The following is a 13,731-nucleotide window of genomic DNA, read 5'->3' on the forward strand; positions in this document are numbered from 1 at the left end:
ACAGTGGTGCAGCTGTGGAACTTCTACCTTACAGCATCAGAGCCAGAACTTGGGTGCTGTCTGTGTGAAGTTTGCACGCTGTCTCTTTGATTGTGAAGATTTCTTCCGAGGACTCAGGTTTTCTCCCACATCCCAAAGACATGCAGGTTTGCAGGTTAATTCGCCTCTGTAGGGAGTAGATGAGAAAGTGGGATGACATAGTGTGAAAGGGTGATCGATGGTCGTCGTGGACTCGATGGGCTGAAGGGTCTGTTTTCATGCTGTATCTCAAAATTAAACTAAACTAAAACTAAGCTATATCCCTCATAGCATTGTACACCTCAATCAGATCCCTCTTTAGTGTTCTCTGGTCCAATGAAAATGAACTCAGCTATCCAGACTCTCCTCTCATCTTCTCCAGTGCAGTAAAGCCCTTCCCACGGGGTGCTAACCAGAACTATAGACAGTACTCCAGCTGTAGCTGAACTATTGATTTATACATCTGTACCATATATCTGTTCTTGATCAAGTAGATAGGCTAAATTGGCTAGACTAGGTTAGTGAATATCCATTTCAAGCAATAAACAAGTCAATATTCATTTGGCCCTGATGTCAGCCAGCAACTGGGAAAATGGGATTATCATGCTCATTCCACACATATATTTGAACTTTTCAAAGTAAAAATTGTTTTCAAAATCCTATTATTTTTGTGTACATCAAGGACAGGGATTCTGTTGGTAAAACTCATACTTACTTTATTAGCCAAGTATATTTTGCAACATACGAGGAATTTGATTTGCCAAACAGTCATACTAATAAAAAGCAACAGAACTCATTAAAAACATTTTAACATAAACATCCACCACAATGACTCCTCCACATTGCTCATTGTGATGGAAGTCAAACTCTTCCGCGGTCGAGGGCCTCGAGCCTTCCGTTGACGGGACAACCCTGACTCCCGTAGCCGGGGGCGGGCCCTCCGCATCGGGGCGATCAGCTCCCTCATCAGGGGGATGTCAGTTCCCCGCGCCGGGCGATCAGACCCCGGGTCGGGGCTTGTCAAACGTCGTGCGACGTTCATTAAGACAAATAACACTGTCATTTACATTCAAGAATCAAAACATGACACCAAGATGGTAACTATTGTCCAACTTACAATTTGTTTCTCTGTGTATTTATTGGAACTGAGCAGATTGATTGCCTCCATGTGACCAAAGTCAACGTCGTGGCCAAGAAGGAAGATGAAAAGTAGTTTGCAAATGTATTTTTTCTTACTGTAGCCATCCAAAGCCTTGTCACCTACAAATCAAAGCAAGCAACATTAAATAAATATATGCTTAGGCATATTCCCCCTCCATATAAAATGTTACATGAAAATCATAGCAGGTATACCTATGACAAGAACAAATCAATGTATTTTTACAATCTGCTTGAAAGGGGTTTATGTGCATTACTTTAGAAGACTGGAGTGCCAATATTTCCCAAATTCTTGTGCAGAACTATAACTTCCATTACGATATTAGCACTAAACACTACTAAGCACATCAATTAAACTCAATCCCATTTCACACCAAACTAACAATTGTTCTTCAACGATAGTCCAAGCCAAATTATATATCGAATGCAGAGGGAAATAGACACACGATGTTTTAGACCTGAAGAAATGTCCCATCTCGAAACATCGTTTGTCCATTTCCCTCCACAGATGCTGCCTAACCCGCTGAGTCACTCCAGCACTTAGTTTAGTTTATTATTGTCACGTGTATCGAGGTACAGTGAAAAGCTTTTTTGTTTCATGCTATCCATTCAGCAAAATGACTGTACATGATTACATCAAGCCTGCAAAGTGTACAGATACAGGATAAAGGAAATATTCTTTAGTGCAAGATAAAGTCCAGTAAAATCTGATTAAAAATAGTCAAAGGGTCTCAAACGGGGTAGATGGTACATCTGGATCGATCTCTAGGTGGTGACAGGATGGTTTAGTTGCCCTATAATAGCTGGGAAGAAACTGTTCCCGAAATGGAGGTATGCATTTTCACACTTCTGTACATTTTGCCTGATGGGAGAGGGGAGAAGAGGGAGTACCGGGGTGAGACTCATTCTTGATTATGCTGGTGGCCTTGCCAAGGCACCGTGGTGTAGATGATCTGGGCTACATCCGCAGCTTTCTGCAATTTCTTGCAGTCTTGGATTGAGCTGGTCCAATGCAATTGAAAACAGAGCTCTAGCCTATGAATAGAAGTTTGACTTAGGTGTCTCTCTTATTCAGGCGTTCCAGGGATGAGTGTATGGCCAGTGAGATGGACGTTGTGGCAGTAGGAAAACTTCAGTAGATCATGGTTGTGTGGTAGGCTGGATTTGTTTGGTATGCTGCGCTTTGTTTATTGCTTAAGATTCCAGCATCTGCAGGTTTTTTGGCTATTTGTGGAGTGATCTATGCATGATGATTAATAAGGCACAAATAAAAACCACAAGCAAGAAAACTAGTTGACACTGCAAGTACCATAACCTCAAATGGAAATAATATGAAGATCCTTTACCCATTATTGCTTAGTTTGCTGTAGATGGCATTGAGAATGCTCCAGATAGTTCACATTGCTTCATCAATTGCCTTCTTTCGATCTGATGCTCAAAAGTGACGACGTTTCACCTCATCAAATGACACAACTCACATTTGGATGCACCAAAACCAAAACAATGTTAGGGCAGGGGCTAAAAAAGTGGCAAGTAATATTCACATTATTAAAGCGCCAGGCAACACCCACTCCAACAAAAGAAGTCTAATCAGCTACCCTTGACATTCACTATCATTTCTATCCTGTGGGTCAGCATTGTTCAGAAACTTAACTGGACCAGCTATAATACTGTGGCTTTAGGACAACAAGTAACTCACCTCTTGACAGTCCAAACCCTTTCCTACACCTGCCATACACAAGTATGATGGAATGCTCCCACATACCCAAATGACTTATCTGCCGCTCCAATCACACACAAAGCTTTTGACTGGAATCCCACCAAGCACCCTAAACTGTCACTCGCACACCATGCCTCCAGAGTGTGAAATGCAAATTCTCACCTCGGCCACTTTCACAACATCTCTAAAACCCTTGAACTCTACCATCAAGTAGGAGGGCTTCACATGCAAGGGAATACCACAATGTTCCCCTCCATTTCACACACACAGCAACATATTTCTGTTCCTTCATTTCTGTTGGGTCCTAATCCCTCATTCAACAACATTGGGGGTGTATCTTCATTAGAAGGGTATAACAGTTCAAGATAGTTGTTCAGCAGCACTTTCACAAGAGCAATTAGGGATGAGCAATAAATGCTGTCCCTGCTGAAATGTGTTGCTCAAATCTTAAAAATAATTTCTAAAAAAAAAAAAATCACAGCAGTGCATTGCAGGGAGATGCCTTTGTACCAGATGTGCCACAATTCGTACAGGAGATGATGAAAAAAACCTTCATAGCTAATAGTCTGCAGCTCAATGGCACAATAACCCTCATTCTATAACAGATATCTTATGCAATTAAGCAATCCAAATTCTACAATAAAGTGACAATGCCCTGTCCCACGGTACGAGTTCATTCCAAGAGCTCTCCCGAGTTAAAAAAAAATCAAACTCGTGGTAAGCACGGAGAATGAACGTAGCGGGTACGTCGGAGCTCGGGGCGTCTCTTAGCGGCTCGTAACGCTAACGGCAGGTACTCGGGAAGACTCGCTAACAGTAGGTAAGCACGGGAAGACTCGTGAAGATTTTCAACATGTTGAAAAATGTCCACGAGAGCCCCGAGTACCGACGATTGGCCATTACCGTAAATCTCCGAGTTCGAATCAGCGCAAACGCGAAAGAGCTCTTAGAATGAACTCTCAACCACATTTCAGGTCGAGGCCACAAGCACTGATTCCCTCATAAACTCTCCCGTTATTGTGCAACATATAACGCAATTAAAACATGACTCCAAATTAATAAGTATGTAAGGTTACACTCTCCAGTTCTGCCTTCATCTTTCTTAGTTAAGTCTTCTTGTGGGATCCGCATTCAAGAAGTACCAGGAACAGTGAATGTACAACACGTTTCCTTTGTTCAATGGTAAACAGCACTTTTTGAAAATTATGCCAATGCATTTTTTTTCTTTTCATATAGTCAAACGAATGACCATGAAAAAACTTGATGTAAACTGGAGATGATAATCACATGAGCTACAAGGTTGAATTTGAATAACCTTGAAATTGATGGACCAAATGAAGACTGAGAAAAGGACAACACCTGTTGGTCTGAATTTCAAAACTGTGAGCATGTATGAGGAAGGAAAAAGGTGTGATATGGAATGGTTGGGCAGGAGGTCACACGCCACCAGGTTCAGAAATAGCTACTTTCCTACAACCTTCAAGTTTTGAACTAACCTTATCCTACATTGGTAACAGAATGCTGTGGACCACCTCTTGGATTACCATAGATTTTTCTTTCTAATTGTGTTTTGCACCAATGTCTTGTTTTTGCAAAGTGTTTTCTTTGTATTATAGAAACAATGACTGCAGATGCAGTACACAACACAAAAGGTTACAAAGTGATAGAGTGACTCACCAGGTCAGGCAACATCTCTGGAGAATATGAATAGGTCATATTTCGGGTCTCGATTCGACCTTGAGTTTGTTTTCTCTTCTTATTGTCTTGCAGAATTTAGTTTAGAATATAGGAATAGAATCATGGAAACAGGTCCTTCAGTCCCCCGAGTCCACTCTAACCATCGATCACCTGCTTTCACTAGTTCTTTGATCCACGTTCTCATCCACTCCTTACAATTTATAGAGGCAAATTTATCTACAACCCCTTAGGGATACGGGAGGATATCAGAGCACCCAGAGGAAACCCATACTTAGTTGATATACAGCACGGAAACAGACCCTTCGGCCCACCGAGTCCGCATTAACTAGCAATCCCCGCACATTAACACTATCCTACACACTCTAGCGACAATTTACACACACACCAAGCCAATTAACCTACAAACCTGTATGTCTTTGGAACGTGGGAGGAAGCCGAAGATCTCGAAGAAAACGTACAAACTCCGTGCTGAATGCACCCATTGTTGGGATCGAACCTGGGTCTCCGGCGCTACAAGCGCTGTAAGGCAGCAACTCTACTGCTGCGCCACCATGCATATGGTCCTAGAACATGCAAACTCCACACAAACAGCACCCAAGGTCAGGATCGAACGCAGGCCTCTGGCATAGTTAGCTGTGCCACTGAGTCGTCATAATGCCATCATACAATTATGGAAAACAGTGTTCATACCAATGATTTGCAAGCTGGGACACAAGTGATCCCAGATGCTAGAGTCTGGAGCAATAAACATTCTGCTGGAGGAAATCAACGTATTGAACAGCTAGTTGGTGTTGAGGGAGGAGATATAAGTAGAGGCATTTCCTGCAGGAAAGTTTCAGGGGATGAGGTGGTTTGGTTGGGAAGGGATGAGTGAACCAGGGAGTTGCGGATGTACCAGTCTCCCCCTCCCTTGGAACTTTCCCCTGCAACTGCAGGCTATGCAACACCTTATACCTCCTCCCTCAACTCCCTCCAGGGACCCCGACAGTTCTTTAAGGTGAGGCACTTGCATCTCATTCAACTTCATCTACCGTATCCGTTATTCGCGGTATGGGCTCCTAAATATCAACGAGGCCAAGCACAGACTCAGCAATCTTTTGGCTGAACACTTACGCTCGCTCCGCTAGTTCCACTAATCGCATTCCTGTATTCCTTCATTATCACCTCTTCCCCAGCCAACAATGGACCATTATGGGTCATTTGTAGCTGGCCCTGATTTGTTGTGGCCTTTTCCTACCTCTAGTTTCCCCCCTCCACCCCGCCCTCTCTACTTTCAGTCTGAACATGGGTTCCGACCCAAAACGTCACCCATCTTTTTTCTCCAGAGATTCTGCCTGACCCGCTGAGTTACTCCAGCACTTTGTGCTTATCCTGGGTATAAACCAGCATTTGCAGTTCCTTCCTACACTTGGTGTCGTTGATTTAGAGAAGGCTACATCAAGAGCACTGATGTGCAAAAGACTAGGTTTGGGGAGATGCACAGACATGTCTGCCCTATTGGAAAGGCTGTTGTAGTCCCCGGAGAATAGAGAAGGGTGGTATCAGGAAAGGTGCTGCATATCCTACAGTTGCAGGCAAATGTACTAGGGGATGGGGAGGAATGAGTGGACCAGGGTCATAGGATAGACCCTGCGAGAAACACAAAGGGGTGGAATGATGATAGGATCCTGTTGCTGTTGGTGGATATGGAAAAGGATGATTTACTGTATACAGACACCAATGGGGTGAAAGGATTAGAGGATTAGAGGAACCTTGTCTCTATTCTAACTAAAGAAGGGGGTGTTGAGAGCTGACATCTGAGAAATGGAGGAAATGCCGCTTAGGCTCTATCAACTATGTCAGAAGGGAATCTACGTTTGAGATGTCCTGGAATGGAAAGTCTCATCTTGAGAACTGCTATGACGGAAACAGTTAAACTGAAAGGGATAGCGGTAGAGTTTACTTTAAAGTGGAATCCTGTTTTGTGATCAAGGGTTCAATCTGTGGTTGCCAGTTTCTGATATTAAAGATTTCTCAATGCAGTGAAGAAGTGATCTACTGCCCATACAGATGTCCACTGCTTTCAGGGAGAAACCAACCAGTTCCACTTTACAGATCCAGAACAGCAACAACAAAACATGAAATTAATATTTAGCAATAAATCTAGATCCAATGACATATGGAGTAAAATCGTTGAATAAAAAAAGGGTATAGTTCCAGACTACTGCTGGACAGCAAACGGCATGTCAATATTTAAGAAGGTAGTTAAACATAGTCAGGGTACCAAACTACGTTGGAAAAATATTCAAATCCTTGTGAAAGCAGAAGATGAATAGCATCATAATTCAAAATTATAGTCATGATTAGTGATACCATACAGAAATTCTTTGTTTGAAATTCTTTGTTTTTTTTAACAAAAGAGATCAAAGCTGCTTGCAATGTATTTAATTACCTCAAGGTCTTCCTTCATAATAAATTGCATGCAGCTTTGATCTTTTTTGTACCACATAATAGACTACATGATAAGATTAGAGTTTAGAGATGCAGGGAACAATAATCAGAATGAATGCAAAAAAAAAAACTTGGAAATGGTGTGAAGATTGCTGTTCAGATTGCCACAAAGAACTAACAAAGGTTAGTTCAAATAGGCTGTTCCTGCAATATATATTCTATTTACATGATTCTACTTTGTTTCTGGCATATGCGCAATCTGCAATTCGGGCATAAATTGGACCCAAAACATTAGTAGTTTTAAGTGTCTTTTCCCTTGTATTTCTGTACAAACTCATTTGCCTTTTGCTGAATGTCAAATCTATATTGAACCACAATACAGGAGGGAGCTCGTTTACACTTCTTAAAAATGTACTCTTTGACATGATTCAATGGCATGCTGATACAATTTGATTAATGCATACATTTAAAAAAAGTTTCCTTTCATCATGGATCAATAATCTACATAAAAATAATCAAAGAATTTTAATAAAATACCAATTCATTTGCGCTATTATATCCATGCTAAATTAAGTACGCATTATTTATAAATAGGCCCATTAATATCCTTGCAAATAAAAACGCTTGAATTTTGAGACGTTCCTTACAGGCCTCAAAACAAGTACAATTAGTATGGAACACCTCATCTTGAGCGCAGATGCGGCGTAGACGGAGGAATTGGGAGTAGGGAATAGAGTCTTTGCAGGAAGCAAGGTGGGAAGCAGGGTTGTCGAGATAGTTGTGGATTTGTAATAGATGTCAGTCAATAGTTTATTTATTGTGATGGAGACTGGGAGATCAAGAAAGGGGAGGGAGGCATCAGAGATGGTCCAAGTAAATTTGTGTGCAGGATGAAAATTGATGGTGAAGTTGATGAAGTCCATGAGTATTGCACGGGTGTAGGAGGTGGCACCGATGCAATCATCAATGTAATGGAAATAGGGTTTGGGGATAGGGCCAGTGTACACCTGGAACAGGGATTGTTCAACGTACCCTACAAAGAGGCAAACATAGCTGGGGCCCATATGCGTGCCCATAGCTACACCTTGGACTTGGAGAGAGTGGGAAGAGTCAAATGAGAAGTTGTTGAGGGGGAGGACCAGCTCCGCTAGGCAGAGTAGTGTTAGTAGAGGGAAATTGGATGCTTCTGCGGTCGAGGAAGAAACTGAGGGCTTTAAGGCCTTCCTGGTTGGGGGTGGAGGTGTAGAGTGACTGAATGTCCATAGTAAAGATGAGGGAGTGGGGGCTCGGAAAGCAGGTCATTAAAGAGACAAAGGGCATGTGAGGTATCTTGGACATAGATTGGGAGAGATTGGACCAGGGGGGATAGGATGGAGTCGAGGTACATGGAAATCATTTCCGTGGGACAGGAGCAGGCAGAAACAATGGGTCTGCCAGGATATTGTGTTTGTGGATTTTGGGGAGAAGGTAAAACCGGGATGTGCGGGGCTGCAAAACAATAAGGTTGGAGGCTGTGGAAGGCAGACAGCTAGAAGTGATGAAATCAGTAATGGTGTTTGAGATTAAGGCCTGGTGCTCATCTGTGGGATTATGGTCCAAGGATAAGTAAGAGGAGGTGTCTGAGAGTTGTCACCTGGCCTCAGCTCGGAAGAGGTCAGCGCGCCAGACTACTACTGCACCTCCCTTGTCAGTGGGTTTGAGTATAATGTCGGTATTGCTGCAGAGTGAGCGGAGGGCTGTATGTTCAGAGGGGGTGAGGTTGGAGTAAGTAAGCAGAGTGGAAAAGTTGACTGTTGATGTCACACCAGTAGTTAGAAATAGAGGTCTAGAGAGGGTAGAAGGCCATTCTGGAGAGTCCAAGAGGAGGGGGACCAATGGAGATGGGGGAAGGGGTCATCACTGGGTGTTGAGGACCTCTTCCCAAAGAACTGCAGATGCTGGTATAAATCAAAGGGAGACACAAGATGCTGGAGTAACTCAGCGGGACAGGCAGCATATCTGAAGAGAAGGAATGAGTACCGTTTCGAGTCAAGACCCTTTTTCAGTTCTTCAGTCGAGACCCTTCTTCAGTCAGACTGAAGAAGGGTCTCGACCCGAAACGTCACCCATTCCTTCTCTCCAGAGATGCTGCCTGTCCTGCTGAGTTAATCCAGCATTTTGTGTCTATCCCCGAGTTTGATGATAGGTTTAGGGACTGATGATAGGGACTGATGATGTTGAACACCAAGCTGTAGTCGATGAACAATAGTGTGACCTTTGTGTTTTTATTGTCTAAGTGGTTGAGTGCAGAGTGGAGTGCAATAGGATTAGTTTGAAGAAGTCACTTCCAAATTTCCACTAGTACATCTGTACTTCCACCAGTACTTTCAGGAAGGCCCAGGCTACACTTTCTGTTGAGACTGGTGGCACAGCAGTAGAGTTGCTGCCTCACAGCACCAGTGACTGGGTTCCATCCTGACTACAGGTGCTGTCTGTGCGGAGTTTGTACATTCCCCCTGTGACCGTGTGGGTTTCCCCCGGATGCTCCAGTTTCCTCCCACACTCTTGTGGACGTAAGGATTATAAGTTAATTGGCTTCGGTAAAAATTGTAAATTGTCCCTGGCGTGTGGTGGGATAGTGCTAGTGTACGGGGTGATCGCTGATCCACGCTGTATTTCTAAACCAAACTAAACTGGACCGGCTTTGAGCAGGCGTGCAATCCGTGGCCAAGACCAGAGAGGGGAGTTTTAAAACAGACTCGCTGCGCTTTACATGTTAAGGGTTACTAGGGGGAATGGTAAGGAGAGAGGGCTTCAGACCAGGAGCCTGACTGTGCCTGTTAGCTGCACCATTCATTCCAGTTGTAATCGAGTGCACAGGCAGAGACAGGGATGATCTATCTCTACATTGTGTTCCAGAGCTGCCGAGGGGCTCAATGGAGGGCTGGGTATCTATGTTCACAAAGAGCACTTGTAGGATTTGACAGGCTAGATGCAGGAAAAATGTTCCCCATGTTAGGGGAGTCCAGAACCAGGGGTCACAGTTTAAGAATAAGGGGTAGGCCATTTAGGATTGAGATGAGGAAAACCTTTTTCACCCAGGTGTTGTGAGTGTGGAATTCTCTACCTCAGAAGGCAGTGGAGGCCAATTTACTGGATGTTTTCAAGAGTGAGTTAGATTTAGCTCTTAGGGCTAAAGGAATCAAGGGATATGGGGGAAAAAAACAGGAACGTGGTACTGATTTTAGATGATCAGCCATGATCACATTGAATGGCGGTGCTGACTCAAAGGGCTGAATGGTCTACTCCTGCACCTATTTTGGATATTTCTATGTCTATCTCTTGCAGCACAAAAGGATCACACCTTTCCAATCCATCTACCTGTCCAAGTACCTTTTAAATATTGTTGTTGTACTTACCTCAGCTGCTTCCTCAGGCAGCTCGTTCCACAGACCCACCACTGTGTTTGAAAAAGTTACCTCTCAAGTTTTTGTTAAATGTTTTCCCTCTCACCCATAAACCTATTCCCTCTAGTTCTTGATTCCCCTATGCTGGGAAAAGGAATGTACATTCACCCTATCTATTCGCATAATGAATGAATGAATGAATGAATCTCTTTATTGTCATTGCACATGGTACAACGAAATTTAAAAGTCAATCCCACGGTGCGATTCACAAGAGCAATTTTAAATATATAAGAAAAGGTAAAAATATATACATATTAAAAAAAAATTACAGATAAATAACAATAGCAGCTGAGGTAGAACCATTCAGTTGAATGTGAGTGTTATTTCTTATTTTGCATTGTTAAGTTCACGTATGGCTATGGGGTAGAAGCTGTCTCTGAGTCTATTTGTGCGAGTTTTGAAAGACCTGTATCGTCTGCCAGAGGGCAGCAGGTGGAACAGGTTGTGTCCAGGGTGGGAAGGGTCCTTCAGGATAATGATTCATACACCTCCATAAGGTCCCTCAGCCTACTATGTTCCAAGGAATAAATCACAGCTTGCTCGAAGATTGTAGAACTGAGATGTAGAGGGGTCTGATTGCTATAGCACAAGATTTGGAAAAGCCTACTTTGCACTTTAAGAAAGTAATTAGGAAGGGTAACCGTACATTATCATATATTGTGAGTGGAGCAAATACAAAGATGGAGGTTAAGGCTTGTTATTTGAGACGGTGAGATAATATTGTTACTTTTTTTAAGGGTGTTAATGCAATGCAAGCAGTTCAGTAGTTGCCCATTTCAGACTACTTTCTGGAATGGACAAGTTGTCTTATGAGGGAAGGTTCAACTGGCTTTGGTCATACTTGTGGCAATTTAGAATAGTAAGAGGCAAATAAGACTCCAAGGGTCTTGACAGGGTTGCTATGTAAAAGTCAAGGACTAGCAGTTTCTGTTTTAAATAAAAGGGTCACAAATTTAAGGCAGTGGAGGCAAAACATTTTCTGCAAGTTATAAGTCTTTGAAACTCATTTCCCAGCACAATAACCTGGCTCTCAACATCAGCAAAACCAAAGAACTGATTGTGGACTTTGGAAGGGGTTGGATAGGGACCCACAATCCCGTTTATATCAACGGGACGATGGTGGAAAAGGTCAAGAACTTCAAATTCCTGGGCGTGCACATTTCGGAAGATCTTTCCTGGTCCCAGCACACTGATGCAATTATAAAGAAAGCACATCAGCGCCTGTACTCCCTGAGAAGATTACGAAGAGTCGGTACGTCAAAGAGGACTCTCTCGAACTTCTACAGGTGCACAGTAGAGAGCATGCTGACTGGTTGCATCGTGGCTTGGTTTGGCAACCTGAGCGTTCAGGAGCAGAAAAGAATGCAGAAAGTTGTGACCACTGCCCAGTTCATCATTGGCTCTGACCTCCCCACCATCGAAAGGATCTATCGCAGTCGCTGCCTCAAAAAGGCTGCGAACAAGGATCAAGGACCCACACCATCATGGCCACTCACTCATCGGGTAGAAGGTACAGGAGCCTGAAGTCTGTTACATCCAGGTTCAGGAACAGCTTCTTCCACACAGCCATCAGGCTATTAAACTCGCCAACAAACAGACTCTGAACTGTAACAGCCTATTGCACTTTATTTGTTTATTTATGTATATATTGGACTGAACTGTTCTGTATTTATGCTTACAATACTCTGTTTTGCTGCAGCAAGCAAGAATTTCATTGTCCCATCTGGAACACATGACAATAAACTCTCCTGACTTGACTCTTGACTCAAAGGGGAAGCCATTTTAAGGCAGTGGCAGATAGATTCTTGATAAGCGAAGAGGTGAAAGGGCTGGCAGTAGACTGAAAATCAGATTAGCATTGCATGACAAAGCTAACTCTAGAGTTCAGTTGCACGTTTGTGTGTATGCACAACAGGACACCTCGACCAATCTGCATCCTTCCCAACAGGGAAAGAACACGCTGGATCTAGTTTTTTGGAACAAAGTGGGGAAGGTGAACCATCTTTCAATTAGGTCACATTCCTGCAGTATTCATCATTAGATTTTGAATGGTTATGGCTAAGGGTAAGCAGCAATTACATGCAAAGCGAAAACTCAGTTTAGAGTGAGGAGAGCTAACTTTGGTGAGTAATCCAAATTGCATTAAAAATAAGGGATGAATCAGAAACAAAAGCGGGAGGCCTTCAATAGGGGCTGATCTGGATATTGAGCAGACACAGAACAATGACGGGGATGGAAAAGATATCCCAAAGCCAAAAGCCCTTAAATAACTAAAGATAACATTAGTCAGGCAAAAGGAACCCTTTTGAGAGCTCAAGAATATAAAACCAATGATGTAATGCTGAGGCTTTATAAGGCCAAATTTGGAATGATGTGTTTTCACCCCCATATCTGAGGAAGGATGTACTGGCTTTGGAGGTTTATGAGAATGATCCCGGGGATGACTGAGTTTACGTATGAGTATTTGATGGCTCTGTGCCTGTACACGCTGGAGTTTAGAAGGATGAGGGTGGGGATTTCATTGAAACATGCTGAATAATGAAAGGCCTAGATAGAGTAGGTGTGGAGTGGATGAGTCTAGGACCAGTGGGCACAGCCTCAGAATAAGAGGACTTACTTTTAGAAAGGAGATGAGGAGGGTGGTGAACCTGTGGAATTTATTGCCACAGACGACAGTGGAGGCAAAGTCATTGGATATTTTTAAAGTGGACTTTGATAGGTTCTTAATTAATAAGGGTGTTAAAAGGTACAGGGAGAAAGCAGGAGAATGGAGTTGAGAGGGAAAATAGAACCATGGAGTGGATTTGATGGGTCAAGTGGCCTAATTCTCCTCCTATATCTTATGAACGTATTGACTTTAGACATACAGCATGGAAACAGGCCCTTCGGCCCACCAAGTCCACATTGACCAGCAATCACTCCATACACTGATACTACGCTACATACTAGGGACAATTTTACAACTTACCAGAGCCAATTAATCTACAAACCTGTCTGCCTTTGGAGTGTGGGACGAAACAGAAGCACTCGGAGAAACCCCACGTGGTCACAGGGAGAATGTACAAACTCCATACGGCAACACCTGTAGTCAAGATCGAACCCGGGTCTTCTGGCACTGTAAGGCAGTAACTCTACCGCTGCACCACTGTGCCGCCATGGTAAATACCAACTTATAATGGAGAACAATACTAAAGATAGCAGGTACAAACAGATCCACAAAAAAACAATGGACTGCAAAGAAATAAATCAGTGTCTTTATAA

At 43.1% G+C, this 13,731-nt stretch overlaps 1 protein-coding gene across 4 annotated transcripts in view; it reads right to left on the bottom strand.

Annotated features, from left to right (window-relative positions):
- Nucleotides 1–13,731, bottom strand: part of LOC116984310 (AP-2 complex subunit alpha-2-like) — a 73,850-nt gene that overhangs the window by 51,788 nt on the left and 8,331 nt on the right. For all 4 annotated transcript variants that reach the window (XM_033038426.1, XM_033038425.1, XM_033038424.1 and 1 more), the window contains exon 3: nt 1,136–1,278. In XM_033038426.1, the coding sequence (XP_032894317.1) occupies nt 1,136–1,278 (143 nt within the window). The remainder of the gene's footprint in view (nt 1–1,135; nt 1,279–13,731) is intronic.

The sequence above is a fragment of the Amblyraja radiata genome, chromosome 20 (assembly GCF_010909765.2).
Source record: "Amblyraja radiata isolate CabotCenter1 chromosome 20, sAmbRad1.1.pri, whole genome shotgun sequence".
Taxonomy (NCBI): Eukaryota; Metazoa; Chordata; class Chondrichthyes; order Rajiformes; family Rajidae; genus Amblyraja; species Amblyraja radiata.